Source organism: Corvus hawaiiensis, chromosome 11 (assembly GCF_020740725.1).
Source record: "Corvus hawaiiensis isolate bCorHaw1 chromosome 11, bCorHaw1.pri.cur, whole genome shotgun sequence".
Classification (NCBI taxonomy): domain Eukaryota; kingdom Metazoa; phylum Chordata; class Aves; order Passeriformes; family Corvidae; genus Corvus; species Corvus hawaiiensis.
In genome coordinates, this window is record NC_063223.1 from 6,840,001 (window position 1) to 6,866,971 (window position 26,971).

The window sequence follows — 26,971 nt, forward strand, 5'->3', positions numbered from 1 at the left end:
TATCGTACAATCCAGTTTAGGGTGCAAATTACCCTCTTATGGCACATCCTGACATTGGATAGTCTTGTCTGGAATAGGCTGTAAATAGAGTGTATCCTTCTCTTTCACAAGCCCTTGGAGCCGGAAGCCACATGCCTTTGCTCTACAGTGTTCAGGAGCCAGCACATCTGTGGGCCCATGCACCTGCATGCAGCTGGAGATGTTCAAATACTGTCTTTTGTGCAGATTTTGAACATTAAACACTCGTTTCTGGTTGTAAACGGCCTCCACATGCTGCTGGGGGTTCAGCACCAGAAAGGCCATTTCCTGGAGCATGGAGCAACCTCTGCTGAGCTTGGCAGTGATGGACCCTCCCAGTCCAGGGCTGAACAGCTGGTTCTGGAGAGGTCATGGGGCCGCAGTGCTGTCTGTTGGGAGGCTCTCTGTTCCATTGGCATCGTGCATGGAAAAGGTATGAGCAGCCACAGGAGTGCTCACTGTCATTGGCCAAGGCAAGCTGGAGAGGCTCATTTGGTGTCCTGCAAATCCTCTCTGCTGTTGCCTTTCCCAGCCATGGTTGATGGTGGATTAGAGGTGGGCATTGCTTTTCAGCCATGGGTGAATGTAGAAGAGGGATTAAGAGCTCGGCTTCCTGCATCCTGACTCAAAAGTAGGCATATGTGGTTTTTTGGAGGAGTTAGGAACAAATTGGTTTTGAGAGAGCTTTTTTAGGGAGTTTTCTCAGGCACAGGATGAAATTTTGAGGTGAAAAAAATTCACGCTTTTTTTCCCTCTTCTTTATTGGGCCAGTGTGGAGAGGACCAACTGTATTTTTGGGTGCTTGGGATCCATGTGTGTGGCTGTTGAGGAACATGTGCTGTATGTACACATCTCCTGCACAAAAATGTGATGGGGTGGGATCCTTGCTCTGGACTGAGACTGGAGCTATTCCTGGGAAAGAAAACATGAAGACAAAACTGGGGATGAAGGCACCTCTTCTGTCCAACTTACTCTGTTCTGGCTGATGTGAACTGGCGTGCTGGGTACTTGGATACTGTGTGTGTGTTTGTGCGTTAGCTTACACACCAGTGTGCACCGACACATCTGGTTTCCCTGATGGGTCGTGCTATCCTTGCTGTAATGTGAGAGCCACAGCCCTTGGACAGGGCAAGGCAAGGAGTCCATCTGTGTTTCCACAAAAGCTTAGCTAAGTGCATTTTTTATATTGTGTTGTGGGCCTGATTCTTGTGGGGGGTTAGATGCTCTTAGTTGTGGATGCTCAGTGTTTTTGCAAGTCACCCTGCTCAGAAGTTGGTGGTTACAGGGGTTATTTTAAGGGGAAAAAGCATTTTCCATTTGCTTCTCCATGAACTGAAACCGTTAAAGAGCCCTTGCTTAGTTTTCCTCACACAAGCACACACTGATGGAAGCATGAGAGGGACTGCAGGTCTTGGAAGGCTTGAAGTGTGTGAAAACAGTGAGTCCTAATGAAAAGGGTTTTGCAATTTAATTGTAGTGGGTGTGCCTTTGTTTGTGCAAAGAATTGAAAGTGCTGGAGGCCGAAGTGCTTTCTTTATCCTCAGAATAGTGAGCAGTACAAACTTCCCTGGCCAGTTCTGCCACAGTGCCCGAGACGTGCAAGTCCCTGCAGAGCTTTGGCTCTCTGCTCACTGGGACCCATCCCATGGACTTTTGAGCCTTCAGCCATCCAGCCTCTCAGGGCTCTCCAGAAATACCATGTGAAGGACCTTTCTTGGGTTCCTGAGCGCCCTTCTCTTAAGGTGTTTGTTCACGTCACAGATTGACTGCATTTGGGAAGACCGTTGTGTCCTTTGCAGTGGTTTTGAGAGTCATGACTTCCCCTCAGGATGGATCTGCACATCTCCATGTAGCCAGTGTTCCACTTGTTGAAGGCAAGGGGCTTGTTCCTCCTTCACACTGCCTCGTAAACCCCTCTGGAGTAGTCTGTGAATTCCAGTCTGGTGCCAGGGGGCCAAATGCCCCGCTCCCTTCTGCTCCAGCCTTCTCAGCTACCCTGTGCCCCACAGCAACATGATCCATTTTAAATAGATGCTGTTTGCAGCATCTTGGACTTGCTGTGTGAGGATGGGAAATGTTAACATAAATTCTTTAAATAACATCTAGTAGTGTTGAATGCACAGAATTATAAAACATTTTTATATTCTGAGACTCATTTGCATCTTCACATTAAAAACTGTGGTTTTCTTCTCAGGGAATGGTTGCAAGATCTGATTTGTTTTGAAATCAAAGCTAAATTTGTGTTCTTGCTTTCCTTTTTGCCCTTCATTTGACAAATTTTTCTTGTTCTATAAATACAGAATTGTAAACAAGGGCTAATCCTTAGCAACAACCTGGAAAGTTAACATTTCTCTCCAGCACCTATTATAATTAATTCAGACACTATGAATATGATGTGATTTACACATAATATTCCTAAGGCCAGGAGGTACTAATATCTTCTTAGAGAACTGAGGAAAAGAACATGCTTTTGTGTGTGCCATATAACATAATTGCACTGCATTTTCTTTCATGAGAAGATGTTTAAAGATGCTTTTTACTTTGCATTTGAAAAATGAAAGGCTTCTGCTTCTGCATTTGGCTGAAGTTGTCTTAAATGTGTTTTCCCTCCTGCAGCAGTCAACATTGTCAAAACATTTTGCAAAGTACATTTTAATAATATAGGTTAGGACCATCATTATATTAATTTAATTCTCTGTGTAGGTAAATTCATAAGATGCTTCCACTTTGTCGTAAAAGTTTTTCACAGTAAACATCATCTGTTTTCCCTGTGTAAAAAAGGAAGGAGATAATATAGTCGACAAAAGGATAAATGCCTTGTGTGAAAATTGTAAAAGTATAGCTTGAACAGCCTTTCTCTCGTGGTCCATCCTTGTATTTTATTTAATTTTCATTTAATTTTGTTTTGTTCTGTTTATATTTGTTCAGGGAGTGTTTTTGTAGTGTTAATCTATGTAAGCCACATGCAGTTGAAAACTGCAACTCCCAAAAGGCTGTGATTAAAACATTATGGATGTGGCAAACCACAAATGCAAAAGGAAGTTTACATTTAGATTTTCTTCATAAAATATTTTATTCAAGTTTTGTAATACCTTGGTATCGTGGTCAGCATTGCCATAAAAATTCTGTGTTATATGGAATGATACAATCTGTGAAGCATTTCCCATTATGTAGACACCATGTCTTTAAATTATAGCAATTTCTTAAGATTTTAAAGCAAAATGAGCTCTTAGAAGCGTGATTAATAGCAGGGAATGAGGCTAACACTGGGTCATCAGTGGCACTCCATTACAAAAAAGGTTGGACTAATAAAAGCATCCATCTATTTGACCAATAAAGCATTTGAATGATATGCTTATAGTTTTTATCATAGTGTAGTTACTTTGTACTGAATAAACTGTGATTTTACGTGCTGGAAAAGGAGCGTGGAACAGGCAGCACGGCTGAGGTGAGAGCAGTTGTCTCAAGTAGGGAAATATCAGGACTTTTATGTGAAGCTTGATGTTTTCAGAAGCCTTCAGGTTGCAGTGTCTAAATTTTTGAAGCTGCTGTGAAATATCTAAATCCCCTGTGACCCGTGCCTGCCTGCCCACAGTCATTCGGTGAGGCTGGCCCTCGCTGTCCTGCAGGGAGGGGAGAAAGGAGGGTATTGTGTGTAATCATTAATTCAGAGTTAAGTCCCCGGCAGCCCCAGACATCAGAAATACTCTGCTGCAGCACAGGAAATGGGGCAGCACTTCTGTTTTCCTGGTGTGCGGACGCCAACCCTGTCCTCGAGTTGCACCTTTCATCCTGCCTGCTATTATGCTGTCAACCTGATGTATTAAAAAATAGGCAGTTGCCTGAACAATACTGCATTTGGGTTTTATTTAAATACCTGTCTTATTAGTAGGTTGTACTGATTTCATGGTTTTGAACCTTTTTTTTTCTTTTTTTTTTTTTTATTACAACAAAAGGCTAAATATTTTCTGAAAAAGAAAACGAAGGTTCTTGGCCAGCTGTGGATGTCCAGGATTGTGCTGTGAAGAAAAGTAACAAATATTCTAAAACTTGTAAAAAAATGATGAGGGGGGAGGCTTCTGGCCATCATGCTGTTTGCACATGAAATGGCAAGGGAGGGGAGATTAGTGCCAGGGCCAGCTGTGACCTTGGATGCTTCATAGATTTGAGACTGGGATGATTTTCCTCAGTGCTTGGCGGTGATGCTGGTGCTCATCAGAAGGTAGGGGTGAACCAGGGAGGGAAAATGGTGCAGCTGGGAGGAAAAAGGACCCGTGGTATAGCCCACAGCTACATCCTCTAACCCCACCTGACTGGTACAACATCTTAAAGGGCTTATTTTACATAGGAGAGGGATGAAGAGACCCATGGAGGTCTCATGCAGGGATTGTGTCAGGGCAGGAATGTAACCCAGAGCCCTGGATTAACCTCTACCGTTAAGACTATCCATCTTCTCTCCCTGTACTTCAGATCTTTCCTGAAATCCATGTTCAGGATAGACAACTTACAGAAACCTCCCTGGAGGAACGTAGCAATAGGAAATTTCTTGAGTGTTACAGGGAGGAGAGATGGGGAAGGAAAGGCTGTCTGGAAGGTGGCAAACCCAGGGGACTTGGGTGTCCTGAGCACCTTGAGGACTAATGTCACAGTTCCTAGGGGCCAGGAGAGGAATGTTGGATGGAGAGCAGTTGGGGGCCAGAGGATTTGGTTGCAAGAAGACATCCAAGGGGCTTCTGGTTTGACGGAGAGGAGCTGGGGAGATCTACAAAGATCAGAGAATGGTGATGGGAGGCAGAGGCAAGGGGGTTGAGGGTGGGAGAGAGAAAGGAGGGGGAGGAGGGCTGAACCATGGCTTCATTGCTGCTGCAGGGCCCTGGCACGGCCATGGGGGTGTGTGTGAATGACACATGTCCATGGTTGTGCTGGGCAGGTTGGACTGTGTCGAAAGCTGTTGTTTTGCTTGTTTGTGCGAGGAGTGAAATGAAAATTTTGCACCCCACCTTTCGCCGTTGTTGTTTTTCTGGGTTTTGATTTTTTTTTTTTTTTTTTTTTTTAATGCAAATGGATCTTTCACATCAGTGGTTTGGCCGGTAAATCTTGTTTTGTGAAACACTTTCAAGTGTTTTCAACTCCTTTTTTTCCCTTTTATTGGAGCAGATGCACAGCTCTGTATTTTCCCCTGCTGCCTGTTGTCTTGAGGTTGCACAGCAAGACTGCAAAGGCTTTTTTGTTTGTTGTTGTTGAAGGGGAGGAAAAAACCCTCAATCCACAGAAGAGTTAACAGGATTTCACTTGATCTGCTCGTTTATGCAATGAGTAATTCGAGGTTGGTAACAGCAAATTGTTGTTTATAAGCAAACATGGCACTGTGTAAACAAGAAGGCCTGGTCCCCAACTGGTTTGATTTCATGGTGGTCAGCAGCTGATGCATGTAACGTACAACCTTTCTGCTTCTCGAAATGTCAGAAGAATGACTATTTGTTTGTCTTGAGTTCTTCCCAGCTGTTTACTCTGTAATGCATTTGCCTCAACCTTGATTCCCTAAGAGTGGCCCCTTTCTCCTCCCTGCTCTGTTTACATTAGTCCTGCCCCGAGTGTCACCTATGAAATCTGTTGATTATTCCACCTGGTTAATGTTAAATTGCTCTTGCAAGATGATGTGTTTGTTCATAAACACAAATGCTGGGCCCCTTGTTTACTGTACCCATGGCAGCAATCAGTTATTAAACAAATATTGCTTTGTTTGCGGGTGTGAGCAGCAGTTTATCCTGCAAGGTCTGGAAAAAAACCTTTAAATGCTGGGATTTTGATAAAGGAGAAAAAGGGGAGCTTGTCCCTGGAATGTGGCTGAAACTCACTTTGGTTTGCTTTGCTTATCTTTAACTTGGGTGAAGGGGCTAGAAAGATTAGCAAGTTGTTTGGTTTTTCCAAGAGATTTCCTTAGTGTAATGATATCTATCCAGTTGTTTGCTTTTTTCAGAAGGGAGAGAGCACTCCTGCAAGACGACTAGCACAGCGGTAGACGGCTGATGGCTAGAAAATCCTGCATGGAGCAAACAAGGAGGTAGAAGGTCTAGGACAAAGGTATAGGGCTATGAACCAGGTAATCACCCCAAAAGTATGGCCTTGTGTTCTATGTCAGCATTTGGTCGGGGGCTTTTCGGCTTCCCTCTTTTCTCATGTCGGATTTTAATTGATGCATGTGCCATCGATGGAGTTGGAAAAGGCAGAGCTTTCAGTTTTACTTCTGAGGAGATCTGAGGAAAATCTGTTTTAGAAGCAGAGCCGTTTGAATCGAGAGAAAATACCAAATTTAAAAACGCGCTTTGTTGCTCCTCCCCCTGTGAGCGAAATGACGGAGCTGCTTTTCTTCTTTTTATAACTGGAAAACTGCATTTACATCTGCTAATTTCTCTGTGCTGCCTGTTTGTTCTTTGGTTTCTGGGAGTCCTAATTAGAGAGAGCCATCCTGGTAGTTGTTGTTTTCGGGTTGTTTTGAAAATGAGCAAGAAAAACTCACTCACACCATCTTTGTTTTTCAAAATTATTGTTTGTTGTTGTTTCTGAGTGGAGCTTGGATTTCAAATGCCAGGGAGGACCTGTTAGCACTAACAGTAAATGGTTGGGGCTTTTCACACAAAGGGAGAGTAAACCCTCTTTGAGTGACCTTGAGAAAGAAATGTTAACTCTTTTTGTATGAAGGTGCTGTCTATTCCTGTATGTGTGAATTCATTTGTTAAAATGTGAAGGTGTTGTCTGTTCCTTTATATGTGAATTCATTTATTAGAATATCTTGGATACACGTTCATAGGAAGGATAAAATTAAATAATTGTCCTTTTCATCCATTGGAAAAGAAAGCAACAAAATATGAATAAAAATGTGATCCCCACAGTATTCTCTAGTTTGCATCAGTGATCCAAACACAGTGCTCGTTTGGGCTGCTGGAGCAGTGTCAGGGCTGGAGGGGAGCGGGAGGTACCTGAAGTGTGTAAGTGGACAAGCTGGTCATTAATTGACTCATGTTACTGCCATGAATCAAACCTTTGCTGCCTTGAATGAAGTGAAAATAGTGAAGTGAAAATGGCATTGTGCAGAATTGTTAGAGTAGCACCTGGCTTTGAGGTGGTTTTTGACTTCTGGAGGCTGCTAGAGAGTTTAGATATGCTTTAATGGAGATGTGCATGGAGAGTGGGAGTCTAATTCATCTACAGCCAGCACTTGGTATGAGGTTTCGTGTTATCTTGTTGTAGCAGTGCTGCTGCTGTCTGGCACAAACGGACTGTATTTACTAAATGCAACTTTGGTCTTTTATTTGGTTGAACAGTCACCTGTTTTTCTGTGAGGCAGACTGCAAGAGTTTGTGTTGCAAGCTCAGAGCAGTGTGCATGCAAACAAATAGGTCCTGGCTGTGAGAACAGCTCTGCAGTTTCTGTTCCTGTTCTGCACGGAACGGCAGGGAGCCCCACACTGCTGTGATGCCTGCGCTGGGATGAGCAGGTGGGTACCTCCCCAGGGACACCGACCACGGGGCCAGCACTGAGGGAGCTCTGCACCTCACCAGGCTGCACTTGTGACCTTCCTTCTGGGAGAGTCACTGCCATGGTGCTCATGTCCATGTGGTAGGAGTTGTATGGTGCAGTGAACTATGGCTTTTGGTTTTGCTTGGGGTTTTTTTTGGCCATTCGCCGTTCCTTTCCTTCCAAATAAACGATGATCCTGGTGATGGTAAGGATGATTTCTGTCAAGCTCACGGCTGAAAGACAGCTCTCCCCAAGAGAGAGGAAGGAACCTTACTCTGCCGATGATGGTGTGTAAATGATTACATCATATTTGCCAGTCACTTGGAAGTGGCCCAGCTCTAGAGCTTTTATGCATCTATGGCATGAGCTTCGTGCTGAATATGGATTTAATAGCTGTCAAGCTGAGAGTCATAGATTGAGATAGAGCTGGCTTTGCAAAGGGGGTTTGTTTATCCAAGGTGAGACTGGGAGTAACTTCTGTGTGCATGTGTAAAATGAAGGGAGAATGCAAAAGTTTGAATTGTCCATTGTGTGTCTAATGCTTTGGGTCTTACCTCATGGAAGGGAGTGAGACCTGTTGTCTTCACAGCTTGGTATGTTTTAGTGCAGTAATTTTTCATGGGGTCCAACTCCAGCTCTTTTGAACAGAGCATATGGCAACCTTTTAATGTCTGTTTCAATTAATTCTTCTTGGATTTGCTTGATCTCTGTTCTTACTGTTTGTGGTCAGCAACACTCTCATCAGAAGAGACTTCCTTAGGGGTAACTGCACTGACTGGTTCTCTGAGAACTTAAACTGTTTGACCATGATTTCACAGTAAGTCTGTGTGGCACAAGTGGGATTAGGCTCCTGATTTCCCTTCCCTTCTCACCACAGCAGTCTTAAATTTCAGCTCCTGCAGAGCATCATTCAGCTTTTCACTGAGCTGCCTCCAAATGATTTCAGGTTGCTGCGGCCCTGATGATAACACACTGCTGCTGGAAAAAGGAACCCAGGTAGTGTGAGCCATGCACCCCAGCAGTGAAAGAGATTGTGCCATTGCATATGGTTAAATAAATAAAAGACTGTGGCTGTCTGCTTCTAGAGAGGAGTAGGTGAAGCTGCCATTCAGGAGACTTGAGGGTGGCAAGTGGACATAAACATAGGTGGTAACAAGCCAGGCTGGTCACCGTCATGACCCCCAGGGAGGAGGAAAGGCGACCCATGTCCTTCTCCTGTTGGGCATGGTGTTGTACTCCACCACTTTTGGAAAGCACAGGCTTTTCATTCACTGAGTTTAGTTACAGCTTCACATTTTCCTACTCCTTGCTTTTACTTCTGTCCCCTTTTCATGGCTCTGCATCATCAAGTAGCTCTGCTCCAGTGTCAGGAGGGCAGGGAAGGGGGGCAGCCCTGTGTAAATCAGGTGCCACAGCCATGGCCTGGCCCGCAGGGATGCTCCAGGAGCAGTGTAATTTGTTTCCCTTCCCGGGGAGGCCAGCACATCACCTCTGCCATGTGCTCAAACTCCACTGGCCCACGGCTTGGGATGAGTCCAGCCAAGGTGAGAGCGTCAGGAGGCAGAGCCAAGGATGCGCTGCGCGTAATCGCATTTCTTCTGGACCCTTTATTTCCTAAGCACTAAATGAAATTTCAGATTTTAGATACGTCTAGACATATACAGTGCACGATAAAGTTGATAATACATTAATCATTTTTAACAACAGGTAATATGCATAATTTATGGTGTTACAGTGCTATCTTTTTTGATATTTATGATGGATAATGCTCAGTTTTTGCCCTCATATTACTGCTTTAAATTATACCACAAGAAAATTAATGAGAAAGTAGATTTATGGCTTTCATTTGTTTGTCAATTCGGAAATTAATTGGGTGTTAATTTTAGCCGTCCCTCATCAGACCAGGTCTTTAGTATGTGTGCATTACTTTGCATTCATTGAAGCCTACCTCCCATTTACTGTGGGTCACTAGCTTTGCATACATTAAAATAGCCCTCAGGCTCATTCTCTTGATTACTTTTTGAACTGCCATGCATTAGAAAATTTACGCCTTTCTGTTATAATTATGAAAATTCTCTATTGGAAGATGGTGCTTGCATAACAGCAAGTGTACAGTCTTGCTCGGCGATGTGAGATCATATAGCAAATCCCAATACGTTTTTGTTCTAATCCTAGAAAATAGCACTCTCGACAGTCTTTGTTGTGCGAGTTTCATCCTTTGAAATTTCAAGGATCCATTTTAATACACTGAATTACCTCTTTAAGCTGAGGAAATATCAAAGGATTTCACCTCGTCGCTGTCTCTTTGTTTCCTCTTTCCACACATCCCGTGCATGTTCCTTCCCTTGCCTTGCTCCAGGTTTGCCTCCCCTCCTCCAAACCCCGCTGTCAGACGTGACTCAGCATCACTTTTTAGGACAGCGAAGCCTGATTTGCTCTGTTTGCTACTATTTTGGTTGATTCCTAAAGATGATCCTTAATTGCACTTTGAATCCCCTTCTCCTTTCTCCTACTCCTGCACAATTCAGCAACCACCAGTAGTGTGTAGGCGAGTGGCCTTCAAAGGGGTAAGCATGAAGTTTTATCCAAAAAGTCCCCTAATGTACTGACAGTTGATCTATAGTTAGTTAGTACATAATTATACCTAAAATACACCCTGTCAGCAGGATAAATGACGGCTACTGAAAACTCTAAAAGCATGACGGGTGTTCACCCATCTGCAATGACGAGAGCGGAGGGGTTTGTAAGTTGAGAAAGGCTGGTGAGTTCAGCATGATCTGATTTAGTTAAATCATGCCATATGTTGGGATAGCTCTCTCTAATAGTCGTGCTAACCACAAACAGAGGCAAAGAGAAGTCATCTGGTCCACCTGGCTAGTTTGGACTCCCCTCCCCAGCGTTATTTCGGCACTTAGCATGGTGGCAGTCCTTGAGCTGCTCATGTGAAGCTGGCTGATTCACAGTTAATTGTGACATGGTGTAATTTAGTAAATGAGCAGCTGAACATCTGTACGCCTTCCCCCACGGCACATCAAGCCTTACCTTACACAAGGCTTTTAATTTCCACTAGTGAATCCCTTTTCTTTTACTGAACTCATGGATGGCAGGATGATGCTGCTGGCTGCCTTGCCAGCCTAGGCATGGGGTGTCAGCTGGGGGAGATGGGTGTTCTGGCATCTGCTGGGGGACATCGAAACATGTTCCTGGAAAAATTCACTACTGGTGGTGGGATGTGGAGCCTGAGGTGCTTCCCCTGGCAGGGCACTTGCTCTAAAGATACCGGGACTAAAAGAGACAACCTGTGAGTGGGGCAGGGGTCTCCTGGGAAAGCTGTTGGGGTCCTCATTGTGGATCACAGGAGTGCCTGTCTGGTGCTGCAGGGTGTTTGTCCCTGTGCTGTGGGGAAGCAGCAGCTTTGCTCCTGCTCTCTGTGTTCCCTTGCTGGTCGCACTCCGGAGCTCGTTTCATTTTCAAGAGGTAAAATCCTGTCTTCGTGGTGTTAACGTTGTTGTGGAATGCTTCCAAGCAGTTGTTAGGGTTTTTTTGTTGCGGGCTAGGCAGAGAAGTGCCCTAAAGATATTCCTGAGCCTGTTTTGGGGAGCTGCTTTTGACAAATAAGTAGAACTTTTATTTATAAACTGTGCACGTATGGATGGAATGCCTGCTGAAGAATTTCGGGCTAGATCGTGTGATTTGATCGCTCACTAAAACTGATGTTAGCATTGACTCTTCTGCCTATAAAAGTAGAAATACATTTTATAAATCTGTGTTTTGTTTAATTTACGTGTCCTTTCATAGCTGGGCCAAGTTCTTTAAGGGCATTTATTCTGCTTCATATAAATAATTGATCAGCCAAGTTAATTTACTTCTGCCTGACTTGGTCAACCTTAATTAACTGCCCTGGAATAAAGACTGAACTTTTTGTTAGCTCAAAATCTTTCACAAATGTGGCAGAGAAGGGTTGTATTATGACAACATTTTTGCTCTAGCACTGATCCCAGGGGATAGAAATGCCTAATGATCTTTATGGGCATGTATGTATTTGTAAACACCTCCAAGTGCTAACATCTGAAATAAAATCATCAGCCTCGAAGAAACTTCGAAACACTCAGGCTACTTTGTGAATCTGTAGTCCACATCGTGTCTGGAAGCATATTTAAACAGGAATTTTAAGGCCAGAAGACCCCAAGGATGTTTTTTTAAAGGTGATGATATACTTAAAGATATAGATTGGTGCTTATTGAGGAATCTTAAAAAGGCCTCACCAGATGCCTCCGTGTGTGGTGAGGCATCTAAAGACATCTGAATATCAGTCTCTTAGTCTTTCAGACTTGGAGTGGGTCCTTATTCTGACAGGTGCTTCAGTCAGTAAATCCTCCCTCATGCTGACATTAAACAATGCTGCTTAGTCTTCAGAAACTATACTGGTAGCAGAATTGCAGCAGTGGCACACTTCAGCGCCCACCTCCTGCCTACTAATCTCCATGCTTAACCTTGCTCATCTTAATAGGCCAGTGGAGCTGAGCTGTGTAGCGGCAGCATCTGGTCTTGGCGGTGTTACGGACTTTATGGACTTACTTTTAATGCATTAGCAAAGAACCTTTTCAAAATTAGGATGCCTTTAGGTTCTATTTTTTTACCTTTAGGTTCTATTTTTTCACCTCAAAACACTGATGCTGGAGTCATCAGAGAGATTATTTTGATTCAGGCAAAGTTCACATCTGACCTATGTTTTCTCAATTTTGACCACATCCTTAAGAAATTGGCTGTGCCCTGCTTCTCTCCAAGTGATCTGGAGGATGGTTAGCTGTTGTCCTCCTGTTGACAGAGTGCCTTCTTTTGATTTCGCTTCACTGAAACTTTGCTCCATTACCTTGAACAGAGCATACTCACCAAAGAGATGGGCCCAGCTGTAGGGCTTTGTATTTGACTGTGCATCAAAGCTAGAAAAAGTTCTGTGCAGGTTAAAACAGGAATCTGAAGAAACTGATCACTGTTCTGAAATTTTTAAACCAAGCTGATATTAAGTCAGAACAGTTCTTTTATTATGTGTCCCTTGATTTCAGGATGAAGTTTCACAAGCTGTTGTTGGTACTGCAGCCTACCTTTGGTCCCTTCATAGGGGAAAAACATCTTGTGTCACCTTTAATAATTCAGAGTCATTCTGTATTCCTCATAACATGAAATACCATAGAATTTTTATAGATATAGGAAAAAGAAAGATACTTACACTGATAATAACCCACATATTTAAGCTTTAAAAATGCATTTTTCTTTGCAGAATTGATAAGAGACTCATTCTGCTTTCTAGAACACATGAGGTGGACAGGCTCTTCTACCATTAAATTTCTTAAGTCGGAACCAGCTCTCCTACATGTCATGGAAGCAGTTGTGGAGTGTTATTATTTCTTATAATAAATCATTATGCATAACAGCTTCTCCAGCACTGTGTTGGTTGTATTCAGACCAGAATCACGGTTTGTGATACTTCACCTGGAGTTTCAGTTCAGTTCCCACAGAACCTAATTATGTTGCATAAATTCAACCTTGCTTTGCATTTTTCTTTCACAATTTTGAATGACAAACTTCAGTAATAGGCTCCTGTAAGTTCATCTCCCCTGTGCTGGGAAGAGACAATTATCTCAGGCATCCTCAGTGTACGATCACCCCAGCTCATTTAGGTGTGCTCAAAAAGACAAATAATAATAATTCTTGCAGAAAGCTCTCACAGGTTGATTTTCCATGACATGACACTTAATGATCAAACCAAACTGTGATTATTCATGTCAACTCACATTTGACTTCAGTGAAGAAATAAACAGCTTTATCTTTTTTTCCCTTGAAATACCTGTTTTCTATCAGAGGTGTTTTTAACAAAGTGCTTTTGTTTTGTACAGGCATCTAGTTTAAGTTATATTGAAGTTCGCTGCTTGTAAATTGGTGTTTTTAAAGCAAAATTTTCTTAAAGAGGTTCACTTCTGCTTTTAAAATAATTTTTTGAAAGTTCAAACATGGTCCCTTGGCAAACTGTGTTTCCAGCTTCATTTTTCTGATTGCTGCTGCCAGTTCTGCTGGGTAGGATCCGTAGGGTGGTCACAACCAGCAGAGGGGCCAGGGCTTTGTGCAGCTAAGCTAGTAACTGGCTGGGGTTCTTCAAAAGGTAAAACAGCATGAAATTTGTCATGGAAACGGTTTTCAAGAACTATGATCTTTCTCTGACCAAATACAATAAATAATCCATCTTTTTCTTAGTTCTGTAGGTTGGAAAAATTGTAGCAATTTCTACTGGTTTTTTTCTTTCCAGGAGCATTTTGCAGTCCTAGAGACAATAAATAATTTCTTGACCAGTTTGGTTGTGAATTATTTTCTGTGTCCTGGAGATATTTCGCTTGGAAGGGCAAGCCAACAAATCGTGATGAGGCAGTGATGGATCTGCTCCTCAGTTGTGCACATTCTTCTTGCTGCTGTCAGAGCTTTGCTTGGTGCTTCCTCTGACCCTACTGCTTGTTTATCCAGGTTCTCACTTCCAATTTGTTGCATCAGAAGTGCTGGAAAATGAGATGCACTTCGTTACTGTTCCAGCACGTGGCTTTTAGCATCTCTTTCCACCACAGTGGCTGCTGGAGGCACCTTCCACCAGTTCTTGAATGTGTCCTTCCTCTATCAGCTTTGGTCTATGAGGTGGGGACATGCCACCCACCATTTACTGTCGTTCTCCAAAACAGTCAAAGGCAGGAGTCTCTGGGTTTAACCCTCTGACCCAGTCTTTCCTGGCGGTCATCCTTGTCCTCATCTGCTACTGGGGTAAAATAATGTAATGCTCCATTTTCTCCAGTTGAGACCTGACTCGAATTTTGGGTGGAAGTAGAAAACAGTGATGTCAGTTCTTTCCTTCTTATTTTTCATGGGATAAAAGAGGTAAATCCTTTTTAGCAGTGTAGCATATAAAAATTGCCTTTGAGTGACTTGGGAGCTGTCTGGATTCTCACTCCTGTCTCTTCTTCCCAAGCAGCCTGTGCCATGCAGTCGCTGCCTCGTGTGTAATCCAGCCTTTTCTGTTAGATGTAAACACTTATTTAGACCTTATCGTGCTTATGGGCTTTCCTTACAGTGCTGAAAATGAAAACCACACCATACTTGGTGTGTATCAGAGCAGGATCACGTTAAAATCCAAAAGCATTTCCTAGTGGTGTTGGGAAAGCTGTAAGTTTGTTTAGATCTCTGGAGCTTTTACAGGGGAGTTGACAGAAGCTTTATAATGAGTCTCCAAGCCCTTTTGTCCCCCGGCATAATTTGAAGATTTAACAAAACAGATTGAAAGAAGTTTCTGTAGACCAGCTGAAATTTATTTAAATGTAATCAATGTTTGAATTTGTCCTACTACCATCCATGTGCTTGGTTTACTGAATTCAAACGGGTCCTTCCTTGAAGATAAAGCATCTTACTTCTGAGGTGAGCTACCCTGCACAGGGGCATTTGGCTCACATGTCCATGTAGTTAGTGTGGGGCAGGCAGTGTGCTTGGGACACACAGCTTGGCTTTCCATACTCCATCTCCCCTGGATGAGAGGAGCACAGAGGGAGGGAGGGATGGGCTGGTGGAGGCCAGACAGGTTAATGGCGTTTAAATCCTGGGAGCTGGGGCTTTGCAGGTGGAAATACTTGTAAAACAGCTCGTCATTTTATCTCCAAGGTAGCAGTTTGCAGCTGAAAACTGGTATATGTGCTTTGTGTGGGGAGTCTTGTGCATGAATGCTGATGTTAGTTCCTGAAGGTGTGTAAACGCCAGGGGTTCTGGGGTAAGGAGGTGGGTACTTGTCCTCATCCTTACTGGTGGCTTGTGACCCACTGACACTGCTGATAAACTCCGAGTGTAAAGTATCCAGGGACAGGCATCCACCAAGAGTCAGTCGAGAGGGCCGGCTGGAGGGAGCTGTGGCTTGCTGAGATGATGTTTAGCCAAGTAACACAGGAGGCTCCTCACTGTAATGCCGTAAGGGCATCCAAATCCAGACCAAATCCATAGCCAAAAACTTGGCCAACAAGGCTAATTCTGTGAGCAGTTGTAGCAGTTCTCCCCAAATGAAAACCGATGATGTTCAGCACATCCCAGATTAAGCCTAAATTGCTTCAGAGTAATTAAAGGTGCTAATTCGGCACTATCATGGTATGAGTGAAAACCAAAATAGCGAATGCTCTGCTTCACCTCCATGCCCTTACAGAGTGTATATCACATTTTTGATATTGTCCATCATATGTTGCCAAGAATGACTCATCCGTTTCAAAGGAAAGCATCCAGATGTAACTAGAGAAATTTAATTATGGATTCTGTGTGTTCGTTCAAAAATATTTTTTTTTTCTCTAAGGGAAAAAAGATGTTGAGCAAATAATACTGTATTTAAAAGAGAACTAACTTACTAAAATTATAGCTGTACCAACGGATAAATAAACATAAACTAGTAGCATGAACCATTAATGAAAGATAAATTGTATGAAGGAAAATGACATATGTTTACAGTTTTGGCAGGATTTAAAACAGGGCATGTCTCCTTATATACAGCAACTGTTTTAACAGCTGCTTTTTTTTTTTTTTCCCCTCCCCTCCCCTAAATTATTTCAGGTTTTTGAGTCATGATGCAAGAATCTGGGACTGAGACAAAAAGTAACGGTTCAGCCATTCAGAATGGAGCAAGCGGTGGCAACCATTTACTAGAGTGCAGCCTGCGGGAAGTGAGATCAAACGGCGAGACACCTTCCGTTGAAATTGGGGCTGCAGATTTAGCACATCTCCAGCAACAGCAGGTACTGTAAGATGCATTACAAGTTTCCTACCTCTAGGAAAAGCATGAAGCATTTAACCCCCCCTCCCAAACCCTTCTGCCAGGCAGAGGGTGCTTTTAGGACTCGCCTATGACATTCTGTGTGTTTTTGTCTGTAGGGAATTGCATTCATTGGTGTAAAGGGAAACGTTGGACTTCTCTTCTGGGGCTCCTTTTTAATCATTCCCTGGAAACTCCCAAAGATCAAGGCTTGCTTCCGTTGCCTGAATTTGTTGAGTCTGGTGGCAGTGATTGGGTGAACTGCTGTATAAAAATAACTGGTTTCCAAAATATGTCACTGGGTGGAAAATACACTAACGTTAAGTTTTGTTTTTGCAACAAATTTTAATATAACCTAGCAACCTCTATCAACAGAACGTTTTCTATTAGTGAGGAAGGCTGCAGAGGTATCTGCTGCACAAAACATCAGAATAAATAAATAAATAACATGCATGTCAGTGCTCCTCAGCTCAGAAGAATCAGAACCAAATTGTGTGTTTTGCCATGGTATTTTAATTAGTGTATTTTCTGGGAAGTGACCGAGTTCACCAGTGTAAATTATCCACATAATACGTTTTGGCTTTTTCTTTTCCCTGATAAAATTCTGAAGCCCTCTGAGGAAATTTTACACCAAAGTGTTGGGCATGTATCATTAATGTGTTTGGGAACAAAGGCTGCAGCAGAGCCAATGGTGAATACACTCACACCTAACCCTCACTTTCTCTAATGCAATAAGGATTCTTAAAACCTCGTAAATAAGCGATTGGCAGCTGGTTAAGACTCCCCTAAGTGTACAGTGATCTTTTTAGCAGGTTGTTGTGGAGAAGAAAAAACCTGTGCTCAAAAACAAAGCAAAGTGAAGGCTTGAGGAGGAGCGGGGCACCCCATTTGCCAACCTAAGACAGAAAGCTGCCGTAATTAAACAAGTCAGAAAAATGGATGATACTAAATGCACAGACTTTGGTTGTTTCAATCATTTTCATCCTACAGGTTTTTACTTGAAGTGAGAATACCATCAGTGAGAAAATCACAGCCATGCTGAATTCATTACTGCAGTAGTCACACAAAACCACGGATAAAATTTCAATAACTGCAGGCCACAGTTGAGTAAACAGTTGCACTGAAACTTAATTCCTGTTGACTTTTCCCTCATTCTTTGCCAGGGGCACATTCTGATTCATAGTGCAAAGACAACAGGGGTTACAGCTTTGATTAATACAGGACAGTAGAAGAGGAGTGGAACAGTAAAATATGTTCAACACAAAGGTCTTGTCTTAAAAAAGGCTTCATATCAAAATGAGTTAATTACACTGTGTTTTCCATAGGAGCACTATGGAATTTTCCAGTGAGGCTTTGCGCAGAGGGAAACAGGGAGAGGGGATCTTGCAGACATGTGCACACCATAGACCAGAATGGCTCAGACCTCTGCTCCTCCACCGCTTACTAACCCTGTGCCAGGGCTTCTCCACAGCCATCCCGAGGGCTCGTAGCCTTCCCGAGGGCTCAGGATGTCTCAGATAATGTTGTCACTTCTCATGTAATGGCTTGTGTCATTCAACAGCTGCCCATTCGGTCAATTAAGGAGTGGCACCCATTCATTCCTCCCGTCCTCCAGCTCTCCCTGAACAGTGCCCGGCACAGACCTGAGTGCTCGGGGCTGGGGACAGGATTGCCAGGCTCAGGATTGCTTTCACACAGCTCAGATTTTAGCTTGGAGTTTATTTATCCTCTGCCAGTATAGTGAATGTGGTTGGGGATCTTGCTTTTCTCCAAGTTCTTCAAAGACCTTTATGTTCTGTGTTTGAATTCTGCTGTTAATTGGTTTTGATGACTAACTTCTCCGTGGAGTTTATCTTCTAGAAAGCAAGTTGATTGCAAAGTTTAAAACAGTTATTAAATAAAAAAACAACCAACAAACCCAATCCTGATAACAATAAGAGGGTAATCAGAGCTAGCATAAAAATATCAATCTTGGTGTTTGGAAAACATTTTTAAATGCTGAAAAGAAGAAAACCCCGTTGTTTTCAGACAGCTAATGCAAGCATTTACAGATACACATACAACATGGAGCATAATGTTTAGATGTTTCTCCGTATACAACATATGCTCTCAGGTCACTTAACAGAATGCGTTCTACAAAACACTCCTTCAATACAAATGAATGAGTTCTGAATTAAACAGCTATTTCTTAAGAGCATTTCATTCAAATCTTTTCATTTTGCCACCTGGCACTTGTTTTGTCTGAAAAGAAAAAAAAAAAAATCAGTGGTGGGTAGTTTGAGCTTTCCTGCCATGGTTAGTTGTGTGTTCCCATGATGAGGGTGGCAGAGCAGTGAAACCTGCATGTACAATGGCTTGTGAAAGCATCTGTGCTGAATTTAGGGTCACATTTCTTGTGACATTTATGAATTTATTAGAACTAATAGTTTTGTTAGTATGAGAGAGGAAAACAGAAATATTTCAGGGTTTTTTTAGGAAGTTTTAATGGGTTTGCAAACTTGTAAATATTTTACCATGGAAAAGTATGGAGCACCACAGATGTTCGTATGTTTGCAGGAGCAGTGTATGGTGTGATCACTCTTGCTGTGAGTACAGGGAGGACTTGTAGGACAAGTTTTATGTTTCCCATGTCATGTTAGGGTGATTCTGCCATGCAAGGAGACAGAGAGTGATGTGATGCTCAATTATTTTAGCATTAGCAATCTCATAAAATGTACTGTTAAGCTGGGAGTAGCAAATGTGGGGATGAGTTCTGCTATTTGTAATAAAGCCAAATGGCTCCAACTGAGGTTTATATTGGTGAAGCAAGAAAGGCAAAGCAATAGAAGTGACTCTTCAGGGACAGTATGTCTGTGGAAGAGTTGGGTAAACGTGGAAACGCATATAGAAGTCACCCTCAGAACCAAACGATAAGGGAAAGAGAACCTTTTTTCACAGTATTTTGGCACTTGCTGGGAGTGGGAGAGGTGGCCTTCCCACTGCTGCTGACTCCACAGGTGCCAGAGGTCAGCATCTCATGGCAGTGACTGTCAGGATGAGGTGGAATGGGCTGGGGTTTGGTGACCTGCTTATAAAGTCTGGAGTAGGCGTGAAGGTTACCTGGGTAACATTGGACTCCTAAAGAGATGGAGCTGGGATTTGGTGTGGGGTCAGGTAGTGGGGCTCAGGAGCTTTGTCACAGAGTGCCCATGGAGGCAGAACCAAGTTACAGAACAGAAGACCTGGGAACAGGGCACCAGGTAGAGTCTGGCAACATCTGTGGGCTCTTGAGGCATCATGAAAAACATCTGGGAGGTGCAGAATGGGTGTCGCAGTGACCCACAAGCTGAAGGTCAGGCTGGGCGAGGGAAGCTTGGGCAGAAGGTATGTAATGATGGGGTGACTCCTGCCTACCAAGCAGTAATAAATAAAGACTCATGGGGACAAACTGCCTTTTAAATGTTCATGATCACAGCTGTAGTTGCTTCAGTGGTTTCTGACGTCTACTCAAAGAGAAGGTTTGATGCCTCAGTCCTAGACAGTTCCTTTTTTTTTTTTTTTTTTTTTTTTTTAAGCTTATAAAATAAATATTATTTATTGCATTTTATTTTTATCCTCAGGACTATTCATTAAAGTGTTCTTCACGTTATTAGCAGGGAAACAAGACTATGAATTGAACAAAGAGAATGATTACAAAGTTGAATCCTGATGTATAGCAGCAAGACTGTGCTGTGTTGCACAGTGGCAGAAATACAAACCTCTCCACATCAATAGCAAGATCCACTTTGATACCGTAACTTCAAGTACTGCCCCACGAGTATAAAACTCAGTATCTTTGTCTAATCCAGAATGCTTTTGAACTTTGAGGAGGTATGACTTTAATAGTAATTTGTTGACAGATTAGCTGCAGAGATTGCAAAGGGTTTATTTTGCAGAACTGGCAGGCTCCTATCAGCGTTCTCTTAAGGAAAAAAACACACACTGCTGTTTTGCAATTGCTTGCATTTATTGACAACCTGCGCTGAGCAGGCAGAATCGGAATGTTTGGATAATGTAAACCTATAGCTTGTCTGATGGAGTGTAGTGTACTTTTAGGTAGTGCACAGATTGCTTGATAAAAAGGGTTACAAGGTGCCTGTGTTTATGACAAACTGGAATAGCAATACAAACGCTATGTGGAGAAAGAAGGAGGAGGTTTATGTAAAGAATTGTGGGGAAGTTACTTTTCTTCACTTCGTCTTTGAGCTGAACTATACTGTAATTATGAAGTGTCACTTCAAGCTTTCTGAAGAATTTAGATAAACACTAGTTTTGCCATGTGTCCACCAACTAAGGAAAGCAGGGGGTTTTCCTTGAAAAAAAACAATGGAGTTATATCCTGTTTTGTACTTTTATTCCAGAAGATGTCTGTAAGTGAAAAATACAGTTTTGTTCATATATAAAAGAATGTTTGATAGACAGAAGAAATTTGGACTAGATTCTGGTCTGTGCCCAAGTCAGGGCCTGCAGTTGGGCTGTTTGTGGTGTCCATGTGAAGATGCCACAGTTGGGCCCTTTGGCAGTAGTTGTTTCATGAAATGTTGAGATGTGAAGTGTTAGATTGAAGGAATCAAACTCCAGAGGGAATATGTGGGTTCTTCAGATTTTGTTCATGTTCAAAGACAAGGAAAATGTACAAGAAGTGGGGGATTTGGTGTATTGTTGAGAGGCTGCTTTAATTGGGCAGATCAAAAAGAAGATTTGACTAGAAAGAAATCTGAATATATCACAGTGTAAATGAAAGAAATGCCTTTTTTTTTTTTTTTTTTAAATTGGTCAGTTTCATGTTATTTCGCAAACCCGTGAGGAGGGGTTACAAACCACATCGGGAGTTTTACGGTCCCATTGATCATGATGTGGACTTATCTCTGTAGAGCAAAACTGCTAAATTAGATCCACGATAAAGTCTTTGTTTCATATTGACATAACTGGGTTAGACCAAAATTGTTTGTTAGACTTTAAGGGAGCGTCCATGTTGAGTCATTTTGTCCGAAGAGACATAAAGCCTAATTATTAAACTGCTGTTGCTATTGAAGGAGCCATTTGAAAGTATAGATTAAACCCCGTGCAGGCTATTGGATTGTGTTTGATTTTGTATTGTAGTACCTTCATAATTGAAGATTACAACATGGTGGAAAGATGACTGCATTTGTAGAGCTTCTGCTATTTCATCAGAGTTTGTGAAAAACAACTTTATGCTCCTGGTAACTTTGTGTTTTTATCATTCAGACTTTTCCCCCAAGTTCTGCCATCTCCCAACATTGAACGGAAGGTGACATGATGTCTTTTTAGTCATTCAAATCTAATAACTTTTAATCTGAAGGTTAAGTAGTGAGATATAAACTAAGAGACGATAATATCAATTTTATGTTCACTGAAGGGCACAATATACCTCTTTCTAGTAGAGGGAAAATTGTGCGTAAAATGTCTTTTGCTTTTCAATGGAAAAGCTGTGGCTCTGGGAGCTTAGGAATGAAGCAGCGCTGGAAAAATTAAATAAGTTTTAACATAGGCTGGCTACCTTGCCTGGATTTTAGAATCAATGATTTTTTTCCTTAATAATTCAATTTTTAGATCTGTTGTCAATGAACCATGCTGAGAACATTCACGCAGCATTCTCTATCCTCACTACTGCTAATGTCTTTGTTATAACTACTTATTGACACCAACAAGCCCTAAATTTTCTCTAGCTGTTGAAGGGTAAGGGGAAACTACTACTTAGTTGCACTTGCTGAGATTATTGTTTTCTCTTTGTCTTGGTTTTGTTTTATTTTGCTTCTGAGGTCTTTGATAAATAACTGCATAACCTGAGTCCTCAGAGCACCTTGACATTGGCACCCAGAGCTCTGCTGTTGTGTGTGCTGGTACAAGCATGGACATGCAGAAGCTGGGTCATCAGACATGTAATCACCTGGGTTATGTGCACATCCAAATCCAGAAGTCCTCTGTAGGCTGTCCATGTCTATTTCTGTATTTATTTATTGTTTTACAATAGCTGCTTTTGCTTCACCTGGTAAATTAGGATCAGGCAGTAATCATTTAGGTTTCTGTGGGCTCTTTGAAGGGATGGAGCTTCTGAAATATGTTTGCTGGGTTGATTTTTAGCCTTGCATCCCTGTGAAAATTCAGCAGTGGTGTGTTTGTTCCCAGCTGTTTTCGTAGGTGTGCACTCTCCCCTTATATTTGCTTATGCTTACTCATAAGCAATAAAGTTCCACATTCAGGAGTGCTGTTTAGGGAAAGTCTGCAAAGGAATGCTTTAAAGCTGTTATCCAGCACGTGTATACAATGCAAAAGGCTTCCAGCAAGCATCAGATATGAATTAAAAGTCTATTTCAAGTGATTGATGTTACTCAGATTATTAAAGACTGTTCCTCCTCCAGTGATCATCATACTTTAAGGGTTGTTTTATAAGTGGTGTAACCACTTATTTGTAGCAAATATATATATATATCTATCTCAAACTTAAAATGGTAGTGTATAAAGCACCCTTTAATTCACATGGAACTGTTCCTCGTCGTGGCTTTTAACGTTGCAAGATGCTTAAGCATGTGCCTAAATGTAAGTGCATGACTAGTCTGATTAAGGTCACTGGTACGTCTCATGCCTGTAAAATTAGGAATGTGCTTAAGTACCTTGCTGAATTAAGGCTTAAGTAATTTCACACTAATAAGAAGTTGCATGGATTGCTGATATTTTAGAACGAATTTAACTTTATTTGGAGACGTGCTGCATGTAGGGAGATTGTTTGGCAGTGCCTGAGGAGCAGCAGCAGAATTGCAGCTGTTTTCAGTAGCATAGCCCTTGATTTCAGTGGAGTTTTGTCTGACTTCAAAACATTTAAATAAGAACAGAATCAAATGCCATGGTTTCCTGCATTATGTTCTTTCTCTTGGGGAGCTCCACTGGGTATCCCAGCAAGTGAGAAGAATGTTAACAGTACTGTTGTAATTTATAACAGTGATGTTATAAATAAAGATTGGGATTTGAAGTAAAAATGCAGAAGTTGTGAATACTCTTCATGAGTTTATTTAACTGCATAGCACCCCATTAATTAAAAAAAAATTAACAGAAGGTATCTTTTGGAGGCTTAGTGTAAACAGTGACATTATATAATGACAGTTTTGTAGGATAGTGTTGCTTGTTTTGTTGCTGCGTTCTGTATTTTGTTAGCCATGCTCCCTACATTTCCAAAACATAAACCGTATTTGCAACCTGTTTTAAATAGTGCAAATATATCTCTTTTTTTCCCCTATAAAAGCTACAGATTGTGTCTATGAAGTGTATAGTCTCAGACATCCCTGAAGCCTGGGGCAAGTGCAAGGTTTATTACAAGTTGGGCTTTTCAATTTATTTTGAATCATATTTCTTCTTTTTCTTTTAAGGGTTTTTGTTGGCTTTTTGTTTGGTTTGGTTTTTCTTTTTCTTTTTTTTTTTCCAGGCTACTGAAAGTAGGGCTGGTAACGTGAAGGTTGAGGAGAGTTGGGCTATTTAATCTCTCTGACAATGTGTTGTAAAACTCATCAGTGCAGTTCTCCCCTTTGCCCCCAGCACTCACAGCATGTTCCCAGGCAAACCAAAGAGAAGGATGCAAGAAATGGATATAATTCCTTGTGTTCTGTGTGCTGACCTAATACTGGTTCTCATTTAATGACCACAGGATTGAGGACTGGGATGGTTACAGACAGAAACATCGCTGGGCATGCAGCTGCATGCCTGGAGATGGGTCATTTTTGCTTGGTGGAGCACTGCAGTTCCAAGTTTGGGTGACGTCTTTTGATAAAGCTTCAAGGCTGAACTAATTCTTATATGCCTGTTTGGGGCCTTCTTACCTTATTAAATAAAATAAGCAAGTTTTTGAAAGGATTTTTTTCCTTTCTAGCAAGAGGCATCGTTATCAAGGGGTACAACACAAATGTTTCAAATTTGGAGATGCAGAGCAAGGTCACAGTTTGCCTCCAGAATCTGAAGTAATCAGGATTTTATTTCAGATAAAACCTCTGGGGCTGATACTTAGAAAACATTACTTTTAACTGGCATTACGCAATTTGCTGTGGGTCACTTAGCCAAATATTTGTGTATGGGTCTTTTTTTTTTTTTTTTTTTTTCAAAAAGACTTGCCAAAGTTCAGGTGGGATTTCAGGCTTTAACAAACTCTACCTGGAAATTAAGTGCAGGAAGGGAGGGGGAAAAAAGCCTTGTCTATTTGAGTTAGGGTGATCACAAGCTAAAGGAATGTGGTTGCTGTTGGCATGCTCAAATCAAGTTTTCCTTAAATTTTCCTTGTTATTATCACCGATACCGAAAAATGTCTGCCAGGAAAGAACTGCAACACTGCTGAAATGTTGTAAGACCACTGACTGTCTGACATTCTTGCTTTTTTCCTCCTTTTTCCAGTAATCAGTGAGATACGTGCAGAAATAGGGGTAAGGTCCCTAGCTGTTCCCAAGGACTATGTGGGCAGAGGGTGGATCTTCCCTAGTACCTTCTGGCATCCTGAATCAGCAGCAGACCCACAACTTTGGAAGGATTGGCTGCTCTCTCACGGATGAAGCTGAAGCATTTGTGTTCTCAAACCGTCATCGTTTTGTATTTCTGTTTCCACATAATTAAGTGATTCACTGAAGGAGAAAGGTCAGACAGGCACAGGGAAGGAGAATGGAACTTGTTAGAAGTAGTGGGGCCCAGCATCTTGCGGGGAAAAATTAGAAACAAGATGGAGCATAGTTTTTCTCATGGATAAGAAAGCATTTGGAGCAGTCAGATCCTCACAGTCCAGTCTCAGCAGTCTCCAGGAGAATTCTTCTGGCCTCTGCTTAAATGAGAAACTTGATCTATGGATGAGCTCACCTAGGAATAGCTCTGGTTTTGGGGAGAGTGGCTGCAGTTTATATTGACTTTGTTGTGTTGCATTTCATACCCTCTCTGCTATGTCATCCCTCTTCTTCAGGCTCAGAGCAGGATGGACAGGTATGCGTGGAAAGCAACTGTTCTGGATTTTGTTGGAAAGCTAAAGTTGAAAGCATCCAGTGTGCTGAGTGTGCAGGTGTGGGAGCTCTGTGTTTGGGACAGGGGTGCTCTGTGTCTGGAGAAACCCTGCAGTCTCTTCTCTGGAGCAGCTGGCTGTGGCATTCACTTGTAGCTGTTGGTAAAGTGCTTTCTGTAAGGTCACAGGGAGGGTTTGTTACAGCTAAACCTCCCCAGTGCTGCATTTTAGTTTCTGTTCTCTCTCAATAGCTGTGCTGGTTTCTTCATCCCAGACATGGTGTTTGGGTAGCAAAAGCAGTTGTTTTGTTCAGGGAAAACAGTCTACCTCCTCGCCTTCCCACAGCTGTAATGCTGTATTACAGATCCAAAAGAAAACCCTCCAAGTCAATAAACAACAAAAAGCAGACTTATCTTTTATAGTGTTCTTGAAACAAGTGTAAGGTTATAACACTAAAGCGGGTTTTATTAAATCTAGGCGTGAATCCATATTGAAGAAATAATCCACTGCTTCTTTTCTGCTTCTTGTCTTTTTAATTAGCGCTGGCAATGGGATTGTTAGCTTTTAAGATATGGTAAATATGAGCCTATTAATATTATTGAATATAATACTCAAGAAGGTGCCGGGAATGCTGGTAACTGTTTTATGGAGGAGCTAAAAGTGGGCTCTTTGCTGTTCCACACATCTTCCTTTATGACTACTGGGGTGAAGCCATAGTGGCAGCCCTTCTCCAGGTCCCTGGAGCATCCATCCCAGCAGGTGGTGTGGGACTCTTGTCCCTTAGTCCAGTCTGACAGGATGGGTTTTTGAGCCCCTTTTCACAACACCGTGAGTGTTTGGAGTTTAAAATAATTGTGACTCCTTTTCCTTGAGAAATGATTCACCAATTCCTCCCAATTAATGCTTGTTGAAGTGTTTTACTCTTGGTTACAGTCTCTTAACTTGGGCAAGGACTGGATTATAGGGGTTTAACAGTGATTAGCTCTGTTTACAGTATTTTTTTCTTGCTCTGAAATGTACGGTGTTTGCTTTGCTGAGGGGTTTTATTTTGCAGAGTTTCTGTTGACCACCTGCTTTTTTTCCTAATTGGTTACAAGGACAATTGCTAGGCATAATAAATAAAAGATATGGCCTTCCAAGGCTGTGTCATAGGGACTGTACGTCAAAGATTCATAAACTGCGAGCAAAAATATGTGCCTCTCCCTGGGGGCAGGGAAGCGCGTGCCGTGTTCACGTTTGGGGATCCTTCCAAGGTCACGGAGAGCCGGCAATAGGAACTTCTGCAGCGCTGGCTGATGGCCTGGCTGGGCTGCAGCCACACTCAGAACAGGGCAGCCCACCAGCCCAGGTTTGCTGTGAACTCCTCTCTAGTCTTACCCTTTTTCTTTCTGAGTTTTGGAAGAATAGACTTTTTTTCCCCAGTCTCTCCATGCAGACCAAAGGCTGGAGTAGAGCGTGTTTTTAATGCTCCTGAGTCTGCCTGATCTGTGTCTCGGCAGTCTGTCAGTGGAGCTTTCAGTCCTGCCCAGGCAGGGTCTTTTGGTGCTCAACTCTGCATATTAGGAAGTTTTTCCCCAGTGCCTGACCAAAAGTCTTATCATGGAATCATA

At 42.2% G+C, this 26,971-nt stretch overlaps 1 protein-coding gene across 17 annotated transcripts in view; it reads left to right on the forward strand.

Moving 5' to 3' along the window:
- FOXP1 (forkhead box P1) overlaps positions 1–26,971 on the forward strand; it is a 383,585-nt gene that overhangs the window by 202,248 nt on the left and 154,366 nt on the right. For 15 of the 17 annotated variants that reach the window (XM_048315184.1, XM_048315182.1, XM_048315183.1 and 12 more), the window contains one exon: positions 16,159–16,340. In XM_048315184.1, the coding sequence (XP_048171141.1) occupies positions 16,170–16,340 (171 nt within the window). In that variant the 5' untranslated portion in view covers positions 16,159–16,169. Of the gene's footprint in view, positions 1–6,023; positions 6,122–7,420; positions 7,517–16,158; positions 16,341–26,971 lie in introns of those variants that run through there. The other 2 variants (XM_048315189.1, XM_048315190.1) reach the window with 2 other exon arrangements.